The sequence below is a fragment of the Panulirus ornatus genome, chromosome 19 (genome assembly GCF_036320965.1).
Source record: "Panulirus ornatus isolate Po-2019 chromosome 19, ASM3632096v1, whole genome shotgun sequence".
Taxonomy (NCBI): Eukaryota; Metazoa; Arthropoda; class Malacostraca; order Decapoda; family Palinuridae; genus Panulirus; species Panulirus ornatus.
Genome location: NC_092242.1, coordinates 50,541,020 through 50,566,358, shown reverse-complemented (window position 1 = coordinate 50,566,358; position 25,339 = coordinate 50,541,020). Strand labels below are relative to the sequence as shown.

General features: G+C 43.4%; 1 protein-coding gene across 5 annotated transcripts in view; it reads left to right on the top strand.

Moving 5' to 3' along the window:
• Nucleotides 1–25,339, top strand: part of LOC139755494 (sodium-dependent neutral amino acid transporter B(0)AT3-like) — a 343,634-nt gene that overhangs the window by 106,501 nt on the left and 211,794 nt on the right. For all 5 annotated transcript variants that reach the window (XM_071673833.1, XM_071673834.1, XM_071673830.1 and 2 more), the window contains exon 3: nt 16,025–16,302. In XM_071673833.1, the coding sequence (XP_071529934.1) occupies nt 16,138–16,302 (165 nt within the window). In that variant the 5' untranslated portion in view covers nt 16,025–16,137. The remainder of the gene's footprint in view (nt 1–16,024; nt 16,303–25,339) is intronic.

The window sequence follows — 25,339 nt, the reverse complement described above, 5'->3', positions numbered from 1 at the left end:
CTCGCACATCATGCAAGATGGACCCCCATTCCTTGCATACAAATGCACCTCCCGAAAGAGGTCCTGCTGCCTCTAATGGACCAGGCTTCAGTAGGAGGGCGTCTGGCATCAAAATCGTTTTCACGTCCGTAGGAAACCTGTTCCCTGGCGGTGGTACGAGTGATCTGCTGGTCTGAGACCATGATGGGGTAATGGCATGACAAGCGATATAGTCGGCTGCCATCGTACTTGTCTCATGTAGAGTAGTACATTACTGACAGTGTCTGAGCACTGCTTGTATGTGGGGAGTTTCAGTGGAGGCGTCTGTCGCGGAGCTGTAGTGGTGTCGCTTGCTGTGAGGGGCGGGTTACCACACAGAAAATCATTGCAGAGGTATTCTCAAATATTCTATTTCCAGATCATTTTTTATTCACCCATCAAAATATCAAAGGGCGATCATATATTCAGTTTAACTCAAGCTATAATGATATATATATATATATATATATATATATATATATATATATATATATATATATATATATATATATATATATATATATATATATATATATATTTGTATTTATGTTTATCATACTTTGTCGCTGTCTCCCGCGTTAGCAAGGTAGCGCAAGGAAATAAACAAAGGAATGGCCCAACCCACCCACATACACATGTATATACATCAACGCCCACACACGCACATATACATACCAATACATTTCAACGAATACATGCACATACAGACACAGACATATACATATATACACATGTGCATATTCATACTTGCTGCCTTCATCCATTCCTGTCGCCACCCCGCCACACATGAAACAGCACTCCCCCCCCTCCCCCCCAACTCCCCCAGCGTGCGCACGAGGTAGCATTAGGAAAAGACAACAAAGGCCACATTCGTTCACACTCAGTCTCTAGCTGTCATGTATAATGCACCGAAACCACAGTTCCCTTTCCACATCCAGGCCCCACAAAACTTTCCATGGTTTACCCCAGACGCTTCATATGCCCTGATTCAATCCAATGACAGCACGTCCACCCCGGTATGCCACATCCTTCCAATTCACTCTATTCCTATCGCGCCTTTCACCCTCCTATAAGATCAGGCCCCGATCGCTCAAAATCTTTTTCACTCCATCCTTCCACCTCCAATTTGGTCTTCCACTTCTCGTTCCCTCCACCTCTGACACATATATCCTCTTTGTCAATCTTTCCTCACTCATTTTCTCCATGTGACCAAACCATTTCAATACACCCTCTTCTGCTCTCTCAACCACACTCTTTTTATTTCCACACATCTCTCTTACCCTTTCACCCTTTCATCACAATACCCTCCAACAGCCAGGATTCGAACCCAGGATCTTTTGCTCGTGCATATGCACTATATTCGTGTTCATATATCTCCGTGTTTGCAAAGTAAGGTTCTGTAAAATGTTTGCTGCTGGTAACGTGAGCCTGATGGGATTTGACCAGTGTAGATCCGTTGTTTATGGATGTGTGACGAAGGTATTCGATTACATGTAATCGAACAGTAATTTCCCTAGAGGGACGATCATAGACTATCCGTTAACCTTCCCATCTTCCACGCAAAAGGTCCTGGGTTCGAATCCTGACTATTGGAGGGTATTATGTGTTGTATGAAAGTTTGCGTTCATATGTACTATATTTGTGTTCATATACCTCTGCGTTTGTACAGTAAGGTTCTGTAAAATGTTACCTGCTGGTAATGTGAACCTGATGGTATTTGTCCCGTGCAGACCCCGTTAATCATGGATGTGAGACGAATGGTATTCGATTACATGTAATCGAATAGTCATATCCCTATTAGGGACATTCATAGCCCAGCTGTTAGCCTTCCCGTCTACCACACAAAAGGTCCTGGGTTCGAATCCTGGCTGATGGAGAGTATCATGTGTTCTATGAAAGTGCGCGTTCTTATTCACTATATTCGTGTGTGTGTATATATATATATATATATATATATATATATATATATATATATATATATATATATATATATATATATATATATATATATATATATATATATATATATCAATGAAAGATGTACAATAAAGCAACAAGATTTGAAGAGGTGTAGGGGATGAAAAAAAGGTTATATGAGAGATGGGATAAGAGGGAGTCGGTAAACTTCAGGGTTAATGAATTATGTTTAATAAGACAATGTTCTGTGAGGAAAGTGAAAGATCCGGTGGGAACAACAGGAGAAGAAACATATGAGGAAGTGGCAAAAGGAGAAGATTAAGAGGTAAAGAGAAGGTGTGAGTGTTCTGCAGGACTATTAAATATGTTAGATGGTAAGGTGGCGGATTGGAGGCGTTTGGGGGCCAGGTTGTGTGAGGAGTGAAAGAGTCATGGCATGTGGTTAGGTGAAAAGAGAGGATGCAGTGAAAGCCTTGCGTAAGAAGAAGTGTGGCAAAACGGCTGGGATGGACTGAATTTCATAAGAAAGTGGGTATGGCAGTGTTGTTGACTGGTTAGTCAGTATTTTCCTTTGTACATATGCCATGAGTTGAGAGAGGTACCCGAGGACTGCCCCAAAGCCTGTACAATGCCATTATTGTGACACAAGAGAGGGATGAAAGTGTATATCTAGTCATGAAGGAATCAGTCTGTTGAGTAACCTGTTAAGTTGTATGAGAGAATAGTGACTGAAAGGGTGGTAGCACAACATAGTGTCAGATTGAGGGGGGGGCAATGTGGCTTCAGGAGTGGTAGCACCACAACTGCCGCTAAACACAACCAGCACTACCAACATTGCCACTACCACTATCACCATCACTACCATAAGCATCATCATTATCATTATTACCACAACTATTATCACCACTGTTACTGTCACCATTATTATACCACCATCATCACCACCACCACCATCAGACAAGACCAGTCAGCCTTTAACCTTTGGCTGGGTGGCGGAGCACCGAGCTTCTCCCTCCCTGTTAAAGGTGAGGGTTCGACCCCACTGGTGTCACTTACTAATGGTGACCTCGTTCATCGTGTGGCTTCCTCCCTTAGTAAAGCAAAGCTCAATAATATCTGTTGCCTCCTACACATGCCTCACGCCGAGGTCATGTGACTGCATGATTTCGCAGGAAGACCTTGCTTGACCCCAGGTAATGGCGGATCATCTCTCCTATAATCTAGTTTGGTGTCGTGGGGGTTCTGGTGTAAGAGGCTATGTCCTCTGGAGAGGGCAGGTCCTCTGAAAGAGGCTAGGTCGTCTGGAAGAGGGCAGGTCCTCTGGAGAGGGCCAGGTCCTCCGAAGGAGTTAAGGTCCTCTTGACAAGGGAAGTCCTCTGGAAGACGCCAGGTCGTCTGGAGGAGGCCAGGTCGTCTGGAGGACGCCAGTTCGTCTGGAAGGAGCCAGGTCGTCTGAAGGAGCCAGGTCGTCTGAAGGAGGGCAGGTCCTCTAAAACAGGCTAGGTCGTCTGGAGGAGGCCAAGTTGTCTGGAAAAAAAACCAGGTTTCTCGTCTGCCGGTTGGGTGATACAGAAACAGTTTACCTTTTATTTCCAGTATGTTGTCCATCTAAAGGATAACCAACCCCTCTGTTCACGATAATGGGATTAGTCAATTGCTTTATCAATAAACCAAAACAACGTTACCTGATGCACACGGGAAAACAATCTTCCCTTCCCTCTACAGTTTTCTCTGATTTGTGTCCAAAGATTCAGTTCGTTTACTGAAAATATCAGGACTTATATACATCTTGCTTGGTCGGGAGAGACTGGGTCAGCAGCAGCGGCAGTGGTTGTTCATGATATCAGAGGACAGAAACTGCGGAACGATGGCGCGAAGGATACAAATCCTGGGTTTACTATCATCATTATAGTGTGATTCTTCTGCGTCACCTTCATTATTGCGTGATTCTTCAGTGTCACCTTCATTATTGTGTGATTCTTCAGTGTCACCTTCATTACTGTGTGATTCTTCAGTGTCACCTTCATTACTGTGTGATTCTTCAGTGTCACCTTCATTACCGTGTGATTCTTCTGTGTCACCTTCATTACTGTGTGATTCTTCTGTGTCACCTTCATTATTGTGTGATTCTTCTGTGTCACCTTCATTACTGTGTGATTCTTCAGTGTCACCTTCATTACTGTGTGATTCTTCAGTGTCACCTTCATTACTGTGTGATTCTTCAGTGTCACCTTCATTACCGTGTGATTCTTCTGTGTCACCTTCATTACTGTGTGATTCTTCAGTGTCACCTTCATTACTGTGTGATTCTTCAGTGTCACCTTCATTACCGTGTGATTCTTCAGTGTCACCTTCATTACTGTGTGATTCTTCTGTGTCACCTTCATTACTGTGTGATTCTTCTGTGTCACCTTCATTATTGTGTGATTCTTCTGTGTCACCTTCATTACTGTGTGATTCTTCAGTGTCACCTTCATTACTGTGTGATTCTTCAGTGTCACCTTCATTACTGTGTGATTCTTCAGTGTCACCTTCATTACTGTGTGATTCTTCAGTGTCACCTTCATTACTGTGTGATTCTTCTGTGTCACCTTCATTACTGTGTGATTCTTCAGTGTCACCTTCATTACTGTGTGATTCTTCAGTGTCACCTTCATTACTGTGTGATTCTTCTGTGTCACCTTCATTATTGTGTGATTCTTCAGTGTCACCTTCATTACTGTGTGATTCTTCAGTGTCACCTTCATTACTGTGTGATTCTTCAGTGTCACCTTCATTATTGTGTGATTCTTCTGTGTCACCTTCATTACTGTGTGATTCTTCTGTGTCACCTTCATTATTGTATGATTCTTCAGTGTCACCTTCATTACTGTGTGATTCTCCAATGTTACCTTCATCATAATGATTCTTTAGTGTCACCTTCATTACTATGTGACTCTCCAGAGACACTTTCATTACCATGTGATCGTCACATATCATCATCTTACCTCATTCATTTCGTTGGTGTATAAGTGACCATAAGCCCCACGCGCCGCAGACGTAGCTATCCGTACCAATAATACTGACCTGGAAATACAGTGACATGGCTGTAGACACCTTAGTGGGGTAGGAGGGTCGAGGGGCGTTCCTGTGGTGGGGGAGAAGATTGCATGATGAGATAGGGCGTCCAGCTCTTCATGCAATGACAAGTGAGAGGGTGTATCAGTGCATGTGCCTTGTCCTCGGCATTATACACCCAGCACCAGGGGCACATTCCTTGCACTCTGCTGTCATTCACGCTTGTCACCTGGACGTGCCTGAATAAACCATGCGAACACAGCGTTGCAACACCGAGGAGAAGTCTCACTCCCACCTCCGTCCGTCTCTAGACCAGGCGGGAGGATGTCATTGTGTGTGTGTGTGTGTGTGTGTGTGTGTGTGTGTATGTGTGTGTGTGTGTTGTATGGAATGATTTACCAATTACGGTGGTTGAAGACAAGGCTATGGATACGAGCAAGAACAGACTTGATTGATATTTCGCTTCGAGTCCACGACTTACATTATTTCCACCTCCTGAGACACACTGACAGTTTGCGGGGTTTTTCTCTTTCAGTTATCTGTGTCCCTTCCAACTTTTACCACACTGATCTGTGAGATTCTGATACCTTCTCCTGTCACAGACAGCCTCGACAGGACCCCGGTGGTCTGTTACTGTTAGGCTTCCTTTGTATTGCCTTGTATTTGTAATTTGGATAGATTCCTTTCTTATATATCATAGGGTGCTGTAATGACTGCTTGCGAGCCACTGTTTTCATGTAGAATATCTGCAGTTGTATGTATAGATACACTGGCACCTACGGTCCTTTATATTGACAGGCTGGGGTCTGTGGTCGTCTATATAGATATGCTGCGGTCTGTGGTCGTCTATATAGACAAGCTGGGGTCTGTGGTCGTCTATACAGATATGCTGAGGTCTGTGGTCGTCTATATAGACAACCTGGGGTCTGTGGTCGTCTATATAGATATGAAGAGGTCTGTGGTCGTCTATATAGACAAGCTGGGGTCTGTGGTCGTCTATACAGATATGTTGAGGTCTGTGGTCGTCTATATAGACAAGCTGGGGTCTGTGGTCATCTATACAGATATGCTGGGGTCTTTGGTCGTCTATATAGACAAGCTGGGGTCTGTGGTCGTTGTATAAACACGCTTGGGAGTATGGTCGTCCGTATAGACACTCTAGGGTCTGTGGTTAACAGCATAGACACACTGGGGTCTCTCATCGTCATATAGTCGCACTGGGGTCTGTAGCTGTCAAAAGACATGCTTGGGTCTGTGATCGTTTGTATAAGCAAGCTTGGGTCGTCTATACAGACAGGCTATGATCTTTGATCGTCAAATTGATAATCCGGGATCTGTGGAAGTTAACATGGACAAGCTGAGGTCTGTAGTCGTCTATACAGACATGCTAGGGTCTGCGGTTGTCTATATAGACACGCTAGGGTCTTTGGTTATCTGCACAGTCACGCTGAGGTCTGCAGTTTGTATAGACAAACTGGGGTCTGCAGTTGCCTACATAGACCAGCTGGGATCTGTCGTCATCTGTATAGTCATGCTGACGTCTGTGGTCGTTTAGATAGACAACCTGGGGTCTGTAGTCGTCTGTACAGACAAAGTGGGGTCTGCATTTTTCTGCAGAGACACGCTTGGGTCTGTGGACGTCTATGTAGACAAGCTGGGGTGTGCGGCCCTCTATACGAACAGCCTATGGTCTGTGACCGTCAATATCAACATATTAGGATGTGTGGTCATCAATATGGACAAACTGGGATCTGTGGTCATCAATATGGACAAAGTGAGGTCTGTGGTCATCAATATGGACAAAGTGGGGTCTGTGGTCATCAATATGGACAAAGTGAGGTCTGTGGTCATCAATATGGACAAAGTGAGGTCTGTGGTAATCAATATGGACAAAGTGGGGTCTGTGGTCATCAATATGGACAAAGTGGGGTCTTTGGTCATCAATAAGGACAAAGTGGGGTCTGTGGTAATCAATATGGACAAAGTGGGGTCTGTGGTCATCAATATGGACAAAGTGGGGTCTGTGGTCATCAATATGGACAAAGTGGGGTCTGTGGTAATCAATATGGACAAAGTGGGGTCTGTGGTCATCAATATGGACAAAGTGGGGTCTGTGGTAATCAATATGGACAAAGTGGGGTCTGTGGTAATCAATATGGACAAAGTGGGGTCTGTGGTCATCAATATGGACAAAGTGGGGTCTGTGGTAATCAATATGGACAAAGTGGGGTCTGTGGTCATCAATATGGACAAAGTGGGGTCTGTGGTAATCAATATGGACAAAGTGGGGTCTGTGGTAATCAATATGGACAAAGTGGGGTCTGTGGTCATCAATAAGGACAAAGTGGGGTCTGTGGTCATCAGTATGGACAAAGTGAGGTCTGTGGTAATCAATATGGATAAAGTGGGGTCTGTGGTCATCAATATGGACAAAGTGGGGTCAGTGGTCATCAGTATGGACAAAGTGGGGTCTGTGGTTGTCAATATGGACAAAGTGGGGTCTGTGGTCATCAATAAGGACAAAGTGGGGTCTGTGGTTGTCAATATGGACAAAGTGGGGTCTGTGGTCATCAATATGGACAAAGTGGGGTCTGTGGTCATCAATATGGACAAAGTGGGGTCTGTGGTCATCAATATGGACAAACTGGGGTCTGTGGTCATCAATGTGGTCATCTGTGGTCGTGTATTTAGACACGATTGGGTCTCTAGTTGTCCGCATCGACAAACTGGACACTATGGTCGACGTCGACTGTACAGTGGGGCTAGGGTCTGTATATATCAATACAAACATACTAGGGTTTTGTGGTCGTCAGTGTACACATGCTGGGAGTCTTTGGTCGTCCACAGAAGTGCTGAGGTCGGTGGTCGTCTATATAAGCACGTTGGGGTCTGTGATCGTCTGTGCATACACTCTGAGGTCTCTGGTCGTTTGGAAATGTTGCGAGAATAACATTATCATTTTCTGAAGTAATCTTTGTTTGTGAGGACATGGTGTGATGGAATTACTAACACAACAAAAACGAAAAAATAACTAACACACCGATTGATTCCATGGTTTTCCCTTATCATAATCTAGTGTGTGACTGTAATGTATTGTACCCTCGCATAACTGCAAGGTACCGTTCTTACATGTTACTGTAAGATACTGTACCTTCATATGACTGTAAGTTACTGTATCTTCACATAACTGAAAGTTACTGTACCTTCACATGACTGTAACGTACTGTGCCTTTACATGACTGTAAGGAATTGTACCTTCACATGACTGTAAGGTATTGTACCTTCACATGACTGTAAAGTACTGTATCTTCACATGACTGTAAGGTATTGTACCTTCACATGACTGTAAGGTACTGTATTTTCACATGACTGTAAGGTATTGTACCTTTACATGACTGTAAGGTACAGTATCTTCACATGACTGTAAGTTACTGTATCTTCACATGAGTGTAAGGTATTGTACCTTCACATGACTGTAAGGTATTGTACCTTCACATGACTGTAAGGTATTGAACCTTCACATGACTGTAAGTTACTGTATCTTCACATGACTGTAAGGTATTGAACCTTCACATGACTGTAATGTACCGTAACTTCACATGACTAAGTTAATGTACCTTCATATGACTGTAAGTTACTGTACCTTCACATGACTGTAAGTTACTGTACCATCATAAGACCCAGTTCGATAATACTGCATACATTACACGACAGAATATCGCCTCGAGTAACGCAGTGAAGTGAGGGAGTGACATTGTGTGGCTCCACACCAACATCTACCTGCCACCTCGGACAGCTTCTCTCCACATTATACTCAGAGCGAGTCCGGCCAGAGCCTTACCGTACGGATGACCCACGATGAGTCTGGCCAATGCCAGATGGGTTTATGTCTGGTGGAATGGTATTTGAGACTGGGTTGAAAGAGCGACTGGTTAGTGTTCGTCGGCTTCTTTCGCTGTGTATATGTTTTGTTAGTGTTAGGGGGATGTGTGTACAGCTGAAGGTGAGGCAGGAGCAGGGTCTCATCTCTGTCTGGGGGATGGAGATTGGTTATGGAGTGGTTTGGATGGGTGGGTGTAATAACGTTAGAACTGAGTGACGAGCTTGTTGAACTGGGATTGTTACTGAGATGTTTGTTTCATTGTGTAGATCATAAATGAAGTGTTTATTAGAGAGCCAGTGATTGTTCTGGGTGTTCTACTCTGCGTTGCTTGCAGCTTTGTTAGATTTGTTCATGTGGAAGTAGATGAACAGTGAGGTGAGGCGTAGCTTAGGGTGGAGCGCATGATCCGTTTGTAGGGGATACTGTGGGAATCTTTTTTTTTGGCCAGACTTGCACCAGTCGGTGTTCTGAGAGAATTTGATTTGAATGTTGGTTTTACTTTGACGTTTATGGAGTGGGAAGTGAATGTCGAATGTGTGTCGAGTATGATGCCTAGAGCAGTTAATGTTCTGCTGAGTGGGAGTGACTGTCCATTCAAGGTGTCTTGAGGACGCAGGTTGGATGCCTGCGTGCCTGGGGGTATAAGAGTGACTGAAAATTTGTCTGAATCTGCTGATATCCTCTTCTTTGTCAGCCCTTTGTTCCAGCTGTGTGATGCACTGATACATGTAAGGTGTTCTTAAGGTGGTGTCATGGTGTTGTGAGGCCATTCTGAAGTTGTCCACGTATGAGAGGACCTTCATACTAAGGTTTGCTGGAGGTAATGGGAGGTCATGCGGGCTGGCCAGTACAAGCTCATGGTCAGTAACGTTAGCCACTGTGGTGGGTGATACGTGGTGGCCAGGTAGGCTGTGGGTGGCAGGTGAAGGTACAGGTGGGCTATGGGTGGCAGGTGAAGGTAGAGATGGGCTGTGGGTGGCATGTGAAGGCAGAGGTGGGCTGTGGGTGGCTGGTGAGGGCAGAGGTGGGCTGTGGGTGGCAGGTGAAGGTACAGGTGGGCTGTGGGTGGCAGGTGAAGGCAGAGGTAGGCTGTGGGTGGCAGGTGAAGGAAGAGGTGGGCTGTGGGTGGCAGGTGAAGGTAGAGGTGGGCTGTGGGTGGCAGGTGAAGGTAGAGGTGGGCTGTGGGTGGCAGGTGAAGGCAGAGGTAGGCTGTGGGTGGCAGGTGAAGGAAGAGGTGGGCTGTGGGTGGCAGGTGAAGGTAGAGGTGGGCTGTGGGTGGCAGGTGAAGGTAGAGGTGGGCTGTGGGTGGCAGGTGAAGGCAGAGGTGGGCTGTGGGTGTCAGGTGTAGACAGGGGTGGTCTGTGGGTGTCAGGTGAAGGCAGAGGTCGACTGTGGGTGGCAGGTGTAGACAGGGGTGGTCTGTGGGTGTCAGGTGAAGGCAGAAGTCGACTGTGGGTGGCAGGTGAAGGCAGAGGTGGGCTGTGGGTGGCAGGTGAGGGCAGAGGTGGGCTGCGGGTGGCAGTTGAAGGCAGAGGTGGGCTGTGGGTGGCAGGTGAGGTCAGAAGTGGGCTGTGGTTGGCAGGTGAAGGCAGAGGTGGGCTGTGGGTGGCAGGTGAGGGCAGAAGTGGGCTGTGGGTGGTAGGTGAAGGCAGGGGTGGGTTGTAGATAGCAGGCTTCAACATAATCCTTTCTTTGTGTCAATCATGAGATCTGCCCTCCATCATCTGCCCTGTCTCTTAGTTATCAATGATCTCTTTATCACCCTCAGGGTTTCGCCTCAGTTATTCTGCGTCATGATTTACCATCTACCATCTGGTTATGTGTCTTACTTAAAGTTTGTTATATTTACTTAATATTTATCAACATCAAAGTTCATTATTAGTTATCCTCTGTGTCGTGTCATTTTTCAAGTGATTTTTAGGATTTCTATAAATATGTAAGATTTGTGTAACAGAGGAGAGGGACACCAGGCCTCGCACACACACACACACACACACACACACACACACACACACACACACACACACAGACACACACACACACACACACACACACACACAGAGGAGGTTCTTATCCGAGACTTAATTAGATTCTCGTCATCACAGTATTATCATTATCCGGGTTTTCCGATACGATTATCGGATTACTGAACGCCTGTGGCCGGGATGGGGTTGGGGTGTGGAGATGGGGAGGTGCGAGTGAAGGAGAGGGGGCGGGTACATTAGTGGTGATGGGTGGTGGGGGGACGGCTGGTGTCGGCACGGGAATGGGGGAGAGGGAGGCTTGGCGGCTTAGTGATCGAAGATGTTGTCACACTGGTGTTGGGAGGCCTCGCCAGGCGTCTTGAATATGCATTCTTTAATCAGAGTCTGCTCCCCTGTCCTTCCTTAAACGCACACACACACACACACACACACACACACACACACACAAACGTATATATATATATATATATATATATATATATATATATATATATATATATATATATATATATATATATATATATATATATCTAATTTATCTTTTATTTTGCTTTGTCGCTGTCTCCCGCGTTGGTGAGGTAGCGCAAGAAAACAGACGAAAGGATGGCCCAACCCACCCACATACACATGTATATACATACACGTCCACACACGCAAATATACATACCTATACATCTCAACGTATACATATATATACACACACAGACATACGAATATATACATTTGTACATAATTCATACTGTCTGCCTTATTCATTCCCATCGACACCCCGCCACACATGAAATAACAACCCCCTTCCACCCTCATGTGTGAGAGGTAACGCTAGGAAAAGACAACAAAGGCCACATTCGTTCACACTCAGTCTCTAGCTGTCATGTAATAATGCACCGAAACCACAACTCCCTTTCCACATCCAGGCCCCACACAACTTTCCATGGTTTACCCCAGACGCTTCACATGCCCTTGTTCAATCCATTGACAGCACGTCGACCCCGGTATACCACATCGTTCCAATTCACTCTATTCCTTGCACGCCTTTCACCCTCCTGCATCCCACTTCTCCTCGCTCCCTCTACCTCTGACATATATCCTCTTGGCCAATCTTTCCTCACTCATTCTCTCCATGTGACCAAACCATTTCAAAACACCCTCTTCTGCTCTCTCAACCACACTCTTTTTATTACCACACATCTCTCTTACCCTATTATTACTTGCTCGATCAAACCACCTCACACCACATATTGTCCTCAAACATCTCATTTCCAGCACATCCACCCTCCTCCGCACAACTCTATCCATAGCCCACGCCTCGCAACCATATAACATTGTTGGAGCCACTATTCCTTCAAACATACCCATTTTGCTTTCCGAGATAATGTTCTCGACTTCCACACATTCTTCAACGCTCCCAGAATTTTCGCCCCCTACCCTATCCTATGATTCACTTTCGCTTCCATGGTTCCATCCGCTGCCAAATCCACTCCCAGATATCCAAAACACTTCACTTCCTCCAGTTTTTCTCCATTCAAACTTACCTCCCAGTTGACTTGACCCTCAACCCTACTGTACCTAATAACCTTGCTCTTATTCACATTTATTCTCAGCTTTCTTCTTTCATAACACTTTACCAAACTCAGTCACCAGCTTCTGCAGTTTCTCACATGAATCAGCCACCAGCGCTGTATCATCAGCGAACAACAACTGACTCACTTCCCAAGCTTTCTCATCCACAACAGACTGCATACTTAACCCAAAACTCTTTCCAAAACTCTTGCATTCACCCCCCTAACAACCCCATCCATAAACAAATTAAACAATCATGGAAACACCACACACTCTTGCCGCAAACCTACATTCACTGAGAACCAATCACTTTCCTCTCTTCCTACACGTATACATGCCTTACATCCTCGATAAAAACTTTTCACTGCTTCTAACAACTCGCCTCCCACACCATATAATCTTAATACCTTCCACAGAGCATCTCTATCAACTCTATCATATGCCTTCTCCAGATCCATAAAAGCTACATACAAATCTATTTGCTTTTCTGAGTATTTCTCACATACATTCTTCAAAGCAAACACCTGATCCACACATCCTCTACCACTTCTGAAACCACACTGCTCTTCCCCAATCTGATGCTCTGTACATGCCTTCACCCTCTCAGTCAATAACTTCCCATATGATTTCCGAGGGATACTCAACAAACTTATACCCCTGTAATTTGAGCACTCACTTTCATCCCCTTTGCCTTTGTGCAGTGGCACTATGCATGCATTCCGTCACTCCTCAGGCACCTCACTATGAGTCACACGTACATTAAAGAACCTTACCAACCAGTCAACAATACAGACACCCCCTTTTTTAATAAATTCCACTGCAATACCATCCAAACTCGCTGCCTTGCCGGCTTTCATCTTCCGCAAAGCTTTTACTACCTCTTCTCTACCCTCTCACTTTGCACACCACCTCGACCAAAACACCCCATATCTACCACTCTATCATCAAACACATTCAACAAACTTTCAAAATACTCACTCCATCTCCTTCTCACATCACCACTACTCGTTATCACCTCCCTACCCCCTTCACAAAAGTTCCCATCTGTTCCATATATATATATATATATATATATATATATATATATATATATATATATATATATATATATACACCATACTTTGTGGCTGTCTTCCGCGTTAGCGAGGTAGCACAAGGAAACAGACCAAAGAATGGCCCAACCCACCCACATACACGTCCACACACGCATATATAGATACCTATACATTTCAACGTATAGATATATATACATACACAGACATATACATACATACACATGTACATAATTCATGCTTGCTGCCTTTATTCATTCCCGTCGTCACCCCACCACACATAAAATGACAACCCCCTCCCTCCACATGCATGCGAGGTAGTGCTAGGAAAAGACAACAAAGGTCACATTCGTTCACACTCAGTCGCTGTTGTCATGTATAATACACCGAAACCTCAGCTCCCTTTCCACATCCAGGCCCCGCAAAACTTTCCATGGTTTACCCCAGACGCTTCACATGCCCTGGTTCAATCCATCGACAGCACGCCGAACCCGGTATACCACATCATTCCAATTCACTCTATTCCTTGCACGCCTTTCACCCTTCTGCATGTTCAGGCCCCGATCGCTCAAGATCTATTTCACTCCTTCCACTTCCAATTTGGTCACCCACTTCTCCTCGTCCCTCCACCTCCGGCACATATATCCTCTTTGTCAATCTTTCCTCACTCATTCTCTCCATGTGACCAAACCATTTCAATACACCGTCTTCTGCTCTCTCAGCCACACTCTTTTCATTACCATACATCTCTCTTACCTACCCTTTCATTACTTACTCGATCAAATCACCTCACACCACATATTGTCCTCAAGCATCTCATTTCCGACACATCCACCCTCCTCCGCACAACCCTATCTGTAGCCCACGCCTCGCATCCGTATAACGTTGTTGGAACCACTATTCCTTCAAACATATCCATTTTTGCTTTCCGAGATAATGTCTCGCCTTCCACACATTTTTCAATGCTCCCAAAACTTTCGCCCCCTCTCCCACCCTGTGACTGACTCACTTCCGCTTCCATAGTTCCACCCGCTGCCAAATCCACTCTCAGATATCTAAAACGCTTCACTTTCTCCGGTTTTTCTCCATTGAAACTTACCTCCCAGTTAACTTGTCCCTCAACCCTACTGAAAGTAATAACCTTGTTCTTATTCACATTTACTCTCAGCTTTCTTTTTTCATCCACTTTACTAAACTCAGTCACCAGCTTCTGCAGTTTCTCACCCGAATCAGCCACCAGCGCTGTATCATCAGCTAACACAACTGACTCACTTCCCAAGCTCTCTCATCCACAACAGACTGCATACTTGCCCCTCTCTCCAAAACTGTTGCATTCACCTCCCTAACAAACCCGTCCATAAACAATTTAAACAACCATGGAGACATCGCGCACCCTTTCCGCAACTCGACATTTACTGAGAACCAATCACTTTCCTCTCTTACTACACGTACACATGCCTTACATCCTCGATAAAAGCTTTCACTGCTTCTAGCAACTTACCTCCCACACCATATACTCTTAATACCTTTCACAGAGCATCTCTATCAACTCTATCATATGCCTTCTCCAGATCCATAAATGCTACATACAATCCATTTGTTTTTCCAAGTATTCTCACATACATTCTTCAAAGCAAACACCTGATCCACACAACCTCTACCACTTCTGAAACCACACTGCTCTTCCCCAGTCTGATGCTCTGTACATGCCTTCACCCTCTCAATCAATACCCTCCCGCATCATTTCCCAGGAATACTCAACAAACTTATACCTCTGTAATTTGAACACTCGCCTTTATCCCCTTTGCCTTTGTACAGTGGCACTATGCATGCATTCCGCCAATCCTCAGGCACTTCACCATGAGCCATACATACATTGAATATCCTCACCAAAACAGTCAACAATACAGTCACCCCCATTTTTAATAAATTCCACTGCAATACCATACAAACCTGCCGCCTTGCCGGCTTTCATCTTCCGCAAAGCTTTCCCTACCTCTTCCCTGTTTACCTAATCATTCTCCCTAACCCTATCACTTCGCACACCACCTCTACCAAAGCACCCTATATCTGCCAATCTATCATCTAACACATTCAACCAACCTTCAAAATACTCACTCCATATATATATATATATATATATATATATATATATATATATATATATATATATATATATATATATATATATATATATATATATATATATATATATATATATATATATATATATATATATATATATATTATTATCATTATTTGAAACGAAAGTGGTAACTGATTACGAGAGGTAAACCTACAAATACAATATTTTGAATTTGTGTGCATATGTTCCACTTTGAACCTTTTTCGGAAACTTCGATATAGATATTATTTTTCCTTCATCAACGCAATACTTTGATATCCATTGGAAAGGGAAAATCCTGCCATTAGCCTTCCATAACATGCTCAGGTATTTCTTCTGTATCGCGTGAAGAATGAAATGCAACACTGGCAATGACTATGTGGTAGAGGAGTGTTAACCCCTTGTCTCTCCTGTCTCTCCGCAGGCCACACAATATGCACCTGAAGTAGAGAGACGAGGTCAGCCTGCGAGACCCCAGCGGTGAACACAGTCTAGCCACCCGCCTGTCCCCGGCCCCCAAACCCACTGTAGTCCAAGATGGCGAACGCCGGGCATCTGGTGCGCCGGACCTCCCAGAGGGAGATGATCGTCCCCCAGAAGAGTCTGGACCGAATGGAGATGAGGGACATGAGGAACCGCCTGGTGCAAGAGAACGGCGGCCCCTCCTATGGCACCACCAACCAGGGCTTCGAGGACCCCCAGGTGAGTGGTCCGAGACCAGCTGGATGTACACTGTGTGGCCCGTAGTTTCTGGGACTAGCTGGGTGTACATTATGTGGCCCGTAGGTCTTGCGACCACCTAGGTGTACACCATGTGGTCCATAGTTAGTGGAACCAACTGGATGTACACTGTGTGGTTGACAGGATCTAGGGCCAGTTGGGTGTACACTGCGTGGTTCACAGGCTCTGGGACCAGCTGAGTGTACATGGTGAGGCTCAAGGTTCGAAAACCTGCTGGATGTACACTCTGTGGTCCACATGTGAAAGAAAAAAGTATAATTTTGATAATGTACAACCATTTTTCCCTAGATGTTTTTTTTTTATTCTCCAATTACTTGAATGAATGACTGGCAAATAGCAAGATCAAAAGATATATTTCCTTCCTCACTGAACATGTCTTTTTTTTCCTCCTTCCTTTATCTTCAGCATGAATAGATCAGCTTGCAGATGATACATGATACAAACTACTCCGGTTTCACTCATGCCTTTGAGATGTGCCGTTGAAGGACATTATCTCCATCACTTGTCATACATGGTGTATGCGTCAACCCAAATTCATGAACAAACCAAAGAAAGTAATTCAACAGCATCTGGCATTACTCAATGGCATGAGTACCCTTTTATTCCCCATTTTCTCTAGTATGACCATAGAATTCAGAATGTTTTTACTTGATACTATGCATTGAAATGTAGTTTTCCTTTAGCATCCACACTGAGACAATATCAAGGTGTGTTATTTATATTTTGCATGCGGTGCCAAGATCATCTGATGTACACTAATGATGTCCCAACTACACAGACAGACAGGAGAAATTTGCCTCACTTAGCTTGACAAATGATAAAAGGATGGGGATCTACCTTTACCTCAGAAGGATTCTGGACAAATGTCCAAAACTTGATTCATCCAAACATTACGAGTATTTACCACTAACTGTGTTGAATATCCCTCTAGTGACCTATGGCAATCTTGGCCATCAACTTCCATTACAGAGCTAATGAAGAGAAACATAGAAACACTAAACGGAAAAATACAGATAAATACACATATAGATAACACACACACACACACACACACACACACACACACACACACACACAACACACACACGGTCTTAAAGCACAAATGGCGATAACTGAAATGTTTCGACAATAACACAGTTCCGTTCTTTTGCGGTCTTTGGTGAGACTGTGGCAGCATTGCTGGTCTTTCTGCGGTGTACGAAGCTGTGGTCGTAGAACACATCCTCCCATTAAGGATTTTTTTTCCTCCGCATATGAAAGCGAGATTGAACGAGTTTTCATTTCCAGCAACCAAGAGACGCGCTTACCTTCGTGTGTTCGTACATATATCGGTAAGTTGGTAATATCTATGAATACAGATACATGTGAACACAGAAACACACGGGCAGGATAAAAACAAGATATAATCACACCACTGCACTGCACCATGGGCCTTCCTGGTGTAGTGGGCCGATATGGGTTCAAATCCTTATCACAGCGGTCGGCCCACAGTCAATCTGAACTATTCATCCTCACGTCGGGGATGATCTATAAATGGGTACCTGGCTTAGGCTGGGATATATATATATATATATATATGTTTGTGTGTGTGTGTGTGTATATGTTGGAAAGGATCACAATTTTGCGCGTGATCAAGTATATTCCTAAGAGTCCACGGGGAACATGAAACTGTTATATTTTTCTCTTGTGTCTCCCCTGATGATGTGATTATTACACGAAAGTGCACTTGGGAACTTATCGTGTTTCATTTTCCCCGTGGACTCATAGGAATATCTTGATCACGCGCAAAATGGTGATCCTTTCCAACATATATATATGTATATATATATATATATATATATATATATATATATATATATATATATATATATATATATATATATATATATATATAATGTGGTGAATATATATGAAGTTAAGGGACGGGGCAACACGAGTGCAAAACTCTCCCCGTAACACACGTATAGCAATCACAAACACACACACACACACACACACACACACACACACACACATACATACATAATTAGAGACGCAATGTGGTGAAGATATTGTCCGCACTCCTGCCAGCCAATATTTGAAAGATATAACAGTAAAGAATAACTACAGCAAGATAGGAAAGGAAGAACGAAGAACCTCTGAAGACGATATAATGGACAAGGCAGGAGATAATCCAAGAGGATTCCACAAAATTTTTCTCGAGCAAACTATCAGTTAAAGAGCATCTAATCAATGTAAGGGCTTCAGGGAAAAGGGTTGGAGAGGATGATGTAGGGATATGCGAAGACGCAAATGAAAAGTTCAGTAATGTATCCTCAAGTGGAAGACAACAGAGCACCAACACCAGGTGGTATGGAGCTGGGATGAGGTCTGGGAAAGCATGGATGTAACAGGAAAAGATAAAGACAGAAAATTAAAGGAAAGTGACCCACATAAAGCTTATGTTCTGAATGAAGTTTCTCGATGTGTGCAAAATGAGTTCGCAGTTTCGCTCGGCAAGCCACTTGAAATGTTGGAGGAAGGTGAGGTACCAGGTGAAAAGGGAAGGAAAATGTCATACCCATCATTAGGAAAGAAGAATAGGAAGGTGAGGTGAATTACAGACCTGGCTTGCTGAAGAGTGTTGTCTGTGAAACCTGGAAGAAATAATCAGCAAATAAACGAGTACTTGAAATGGATAAAGTACCAACGTGAGAGAAAACGCAGATTTAGGGAAAGATGGTCATGTGTGACAAGCCTGTTGGACTTCTACGAGAGAGTGAGCTCCGTTTTAGTGATGGATATGTGGATTGTGTGTCAGAAATCATTTGACAACGTACCACATTAAGGGGCTGGTAAGGGAACTGCATCTTCAAGTAGAGAGGTGAGTGGTAGATTACTACGGTGGATAGAATATCTTTGGGGAAGGGAAATAAAGGCCGCACGTCAGAAGAGCTTTCTTAAAATGGGGTGGGATCACCAGTGGAGTATCGCAAGGATCGGTCCTAATGCCATTAATTTTCTTGATCTACGTAAAGAACTTGCTGGAAAGATTGAACACCTACCGAGATATGTTTGTAGTTGATGCCGAGGTCATGGGGAGAAGTAGAACGTGAGTAGGACTGCACCTACCTACAAGGGGACCTAGACAAACTCCAATGTTGGTCTGATACGTGGTTAATGAAATTCAATCCACGTACATGCAAAGCAAAGAGGATGGAACACAGAGAAAGAAGATCTCAACACAAACACTATCTAGAAAGGGAAAGGAACAAGTCACAGGAATCGGCGAGTAAAAAGGATTTGGGAGGTGACAAATTACTCCAGAGACCCATCTTAAGATAATACCAAAGGAGACGAACTGTCTGCTGCTAAATAGTAATAAATGGGCAAGGGAGAGTATATGGATAAAGATTTTTTTACGTCCTACTTACGGCCAAACCTAAAACATTCTTCTTAGGTTTGGTCACCATACCTAAAGAAACACAATGATGTAATACAGCTAGAGGTCAGAGGCCAAAATGTTTTACACCATGGAAGAGAGAAGACTGATTGGAGATGTAATCACAACCTTTATTTCTTTTATTCCGGTTTGATAATGTAGAAAAAAAGCAATTCGAGAGATGCTGAGATAGAGCAATCAGTGGCCATAACGTGAAACTAAGCAAGAAACTTGTTAGGAAAAAAAGTACTGTTACATAATAATGTTAGAGAGTCATTGGAATAAGATGAGTGAGGCAAATATAGATGCTGAGAGCATGAAGGGGTTCGAATGTTGTATGAATGAGGATAACGCTCAGCAAATGAGGCCCCACGAATGTGAAGTTCTTTTCCTAAATCGTACGATTTGATACTTACAGATGGATAATTACGGTGTTGAGATGTGCACAAACTATTCACAGCCCACTTAATATCTTGATCAAGATGTCACTGGAGGAAGGTAAAGTGCGAATGGAGTAGGATAGAGCAAATATCATACCTATCAGCCTCTGTGACGACTACGGTCTGTAAAAGTAGGAACGAATCAGAAAAAAATGGATGATTACATCCACAGGAGAAACGACCTAAGTGACAGACGACACGGAAAGAGTGAACTCGGTTGTAGACCAAAGAGAAGGCTGGATGGATTGTGTGTGTCACACATGAGGATGATTCAACAGCCAGAACTATTGGCAGGAATAATGAAGAGGCTCATTAGATGGAGAGAAGATTATATCAGAGGCAGGGAACAGAGGATGCAGGTCAGAGAAGTCTTCTCGAGATGAGCTGGGGGTCACCACTAGTGGCGTGCCGCAGGGTTTAGTCATGGGACCATCGCTCTTCTTGATGCACATCATTAAGTGACTTGCCAGAAGAACAGTACTCCTTCCTAGATACACTTGTAGATGATGCAATGGCCATGAGGGAAGTAAAAAGTGAGGAGAATTGCATCCGCTTACAGCAAGATCCAGACGAACTAGAATCAAGTGCCACATGGCTGATGAAATTCAACCCAGTCAAGTGCAAATCTGTGTGAGAGGGACTTAGAAGAAAACACTATTCGTAGCCTGTTGCTAGACCGTAACTCTAGAAGAATGATATGGGATGTTACACCTCCGTGGTGTAGCGGTTAGTCCCCCGGGTGTCGCGTAGGCTCGAATCCTGGTCGCGATACTGTCCGCAGTCAGCCCACCTGTTCATCTTCCCCCGGGGGTTGGTTGATAAACTGTGTACCTTCCTAGGCTATGGAGTATATATATATATATATATATATATATATATATATATATATATATATATATATATATATATATATATATATATATATATTCTATCATACTTTGTCGCCGTATCCCGCGTTCGCGAGGTAGCGCAAGGAAACAGACGAAAGAATGGCCCAACCCACCCACATACACATGTATATACATAAACGCCCACACATGCACATATACATACCTATACATTTCAACATATACATACATATATATACACAGACATATACATATATACACATGTACATACATATTCATACTTGCTGCCTTCATCTATTACAGTCGCCACCCCGCAACACATGAAATGGCATCCCCCCATCCCCCGCGCGCATGCGAGATAGTGCTAGGAAGAGACAACAAAGGCCACATTCGTTTCATATATATATATATATATATATATATATATATATATATATATATATATATATATATATATATATACATATATATATATATATACAACAAATTCAGCTGTTTACAGGCCTTGCCCCTGACAGCCACCCAGAGCCAATAATATTCATGTCACAAGTGTTTGTCTGCTAAACAAGAGAAGACTCAACAATATTGCTACTGATAGGAGAGTTACCAGACTTAACTGGAGAAGCATTTGTCCGGTCACTATAATAGTCATTATTCCTAACGTGTATAAATGAAGCACTTGAAACGTGTTCTGTCCTCACACAATATTTGTTTTTATCCAAGTCTAGCAGAAATATTCTCTCCAGTCTGTCCCACATAGAATATAATACTGTCTCTGAAATGAACTGCCATGGGAACTGTGCTGGAGATTCACGCTACTGACCTATGTTTTAATCCATCACAACATGTTGCCAGAGCTCAACAGAGCACAGTAGCTACCTTACGAGGAGAAGGCAAGAGGTAGGAGAAGATATCCTTAAGGAGACATGGGCACAAGATGAGGAGAAGTCTCCCTTGAGACAAAATGTATTGAACAAGAAAGACTTTACGAACAATTTGTCCATGTGAACGATACCAGAGCGGACGATACCACATGACCCTGTATTCTGGTTTCTGGTACACACAGTGATACTCTGCTAGACTCCGTGATGTTACTACGTACTCCACGATACCATACGGGACTCCAGGCAGTGAACTACGAACACCGTAGTGATTCCTTGAGAGGCAAAGCTCCTAGAATATCATAGTACTCGGGATTACATGGCAATGTTAGATAACAGAACTGATGGTCCGAGACGAGGTTATCTAGAGCAACAGTATCCTCAGCTCCTGATGTAGAGAAAATATGATAACCAAGCAGGATGTTCCTCCCCATCCACCACTCCCTCCGGCACACCAGCTGACAGGAAAATAACTAAGATGGACCATCATGCAATATGGAGAATGTGTACGAGCAAGAAAAATTCTGGAGGAGAGTTTGAATAGGAGACTTTGTACACGAGCGTAGTAAACCGGATAATCTGGGAACGTACCTTAAAATTTGATATAAAGAAAATGGAAATGATGGGGAATTTCTTGTACATAACATTTACCTTTTTGAACAGGCTGGATGCCGGGAAAGTGTCTGTGTACCTCTGAGGCTGATTACAGGTACTGATAGCCTTGGGCTTGAAGATATCTGGAGATGTTTCATTCCAACGTTCCTTAACTCAACTGCTGGAAAAAACCATTGTCCAAATCTATGTTAATTCCCCTTACTTATAACATTTTCATGTTATGTCTGATCGTTTTATGTATAACTAATAAAAGTTGTGTTGTCGAAATTACCTACAATGTTAAGAATTTTAACTTTACTCCCTAGATACTGCTTTTGCTTTCTAGAAAATCACATTAGATTTATGAATCTCTCTCGATAAGGTTTATATCTGATCGAAGGAATCAATTTCTTTGTCTTTCTCTGTATGATTTCTAATTCTTCCTTCGTGGTTGATCAAGTCTGGTGACCACAAGTGAACAACGTATTCCAAACAGGCTTTGAACAGGATATTGCATTGTGCATTTCGTTTTATAACTTATGTTTCTAGCTATAAAAACGGCGATTTATCTAACTCCTGCTAAGGAGAGCGTGGCAATGCTTTATCATATGATTTCGGTCATTAGTGATTATCACTCGAAAGTCTTTTCTTCTTACTCCGCTAATGACGTCTTGCTCAGCATTCTATACTGATAATTGATCTTAACCTCAAAATGTGTCACTTCACATGTTTCTACATGGAAGTCCATTTGCCAGGTCCCCGGTCAGTGAGTCACTTATACTACATTACTCTGAATCAATTAACAGTCTTTGTCTGGTCGGTAATTCCTAATTTTGTGTCATTAAAGATTCTGACATTTTCTTGGTGAATCCGGCCACCATGTCTTTGATGTACGTGATGATAAGAGATATGGTTCCTGAGACTGAGCCGTGTGCTGCCCCGTTTTTACCTACGAAAGGACCATAGCCGTATTTACACGGATCACCGTATGGGGACTACTGCCGTATTTATACATGTTACTGGCTGGGGACCACCGCCGTGTTTGTACGTGTTGCTGGATGAGGCCCACCGCCGTATTTGTGCGTGTTATCGTATAGGGACCACAGCCGTATTGTACGTGTTATTGTATGGGGACCAATGCCGTATTTGTACATGTTACTGGCTGGGGACCATAGCCGTACTTGTAATGATTATATCTTCTCGTCCTCATTAAACACCGCTCGTTATATGTAAGCCAGCTCGATATATAGTCTCAAATCATTTTTCCTACACACGAGCTTTAATATAACTTGGGAAGTTTTTTATTTGGTACTTTATCAAAATACTTTTTGAAAGTCTATGATATCTGAAGGTATTTTTGAATCCCATTAATCATATATATGGTTAAAGAATCAATCAAATCCTTGATTTTGATCTGTTGTCATAGAACCCATGTTTATATTTAGTTATCTGTACAATATCTTTTGAAACTAGAACGATGTAACCTCTATTTTTGTAATACTTAGGCATACCTGGAGTAAGACACTGAGAGGTTGATAACTAGAGACGCATATTCTCTCTCCTTTATTTGTAAACTGGGGTCACATTCACGACCGTCTATTCATTTGGTAATATTCCTTCTCGTAGCAATTCACTGAATATTCCAGCGATCAGAAGTGCTACTTGTTAGCGCACTTCTTTCATCAGGACCAGTGGGCTCATTATGACTGAATATTTCCAATACCCACGTAGTACATGCCTCACGTCTCTGCGCCTGAAAGTCTAATTTACCATTCGCGGTCCAAGGAGTTACATTGTGCGCTTGTATTCAAAGGATTTTCGCTATTAAACACTGAATCAAAATAACTAGTTGTTAAGAAAACACTTTTATCCTGGTTTGTTAAGTTCCCATTCGCGTTAGATAGCGATATTATAGCACTGTTAATATATTTATATATTTTCTTCATGCTCTTTTTTGAGGCTGCGAAGCAAAGAAAACTGGGTCAACCAATTATGTAAAAATGGTCGGTAGATGGTTAATGGCCAATTCGTGGGTTCTTAACCTTTGATCTCATTGTGTTGGAGGGATACGAGGCCGGGGCTTCATGAATATTAAGAGCACGTTCACAATTCCAGTCCGAGCCCTCGCTATCGCCTGGTGTGTGGGAACATGACCACCCGAGGGGCTCTGGTCGAGTGTCCCTACAAATGAGGTAGCCGTACACGTCTGGTGATATGATGCAGGATGTGCTGGCCTCACTGCCACAGGAAACAAGTACACTTTGGACGACGGTCTCAGTAGCTATGTTAGGGTGGTGGGTGTTGCGTTCTTGTGCTGGAGCTGGTTTACGATAGAGCTAATGTGGCTGAGACTGATCATTTGCGCATCGAAAAATGACAATTTGCAGGTTATTCTCTCTGAGTCATCTGTATGTGTTCTGACTTAACCACGCTAAACTGTGAGTTTCTGATAACTTCTACGACCACAAACAGACTCGAAAGGACCCAGTGGTCTGTTGCTGTTTGTATTCCTTTGTATTTCTTTGAATTTTTTTGTATGCCTTTGTATACCAGAGCTCTAGACGAACAGACTAAAGCACGATCTTGTCCAGCCTGGCTGGGCTTGTCCCATCTACCGTCGACCGTAGACAAAATCTCACTTGACTTCTCACGACCACATCCACTTTTCTACCCCAGGGACTGAACCGCATCATGCCTGACATGACTCGTGTCGTGAGACCAAACATTACCCACCCTCGTCACATTAGGAATAACTGCTTTCATCATACCTTATCTGACGTGACTGGATCTCAGTCCTCTCGTGTGACTCTTCCC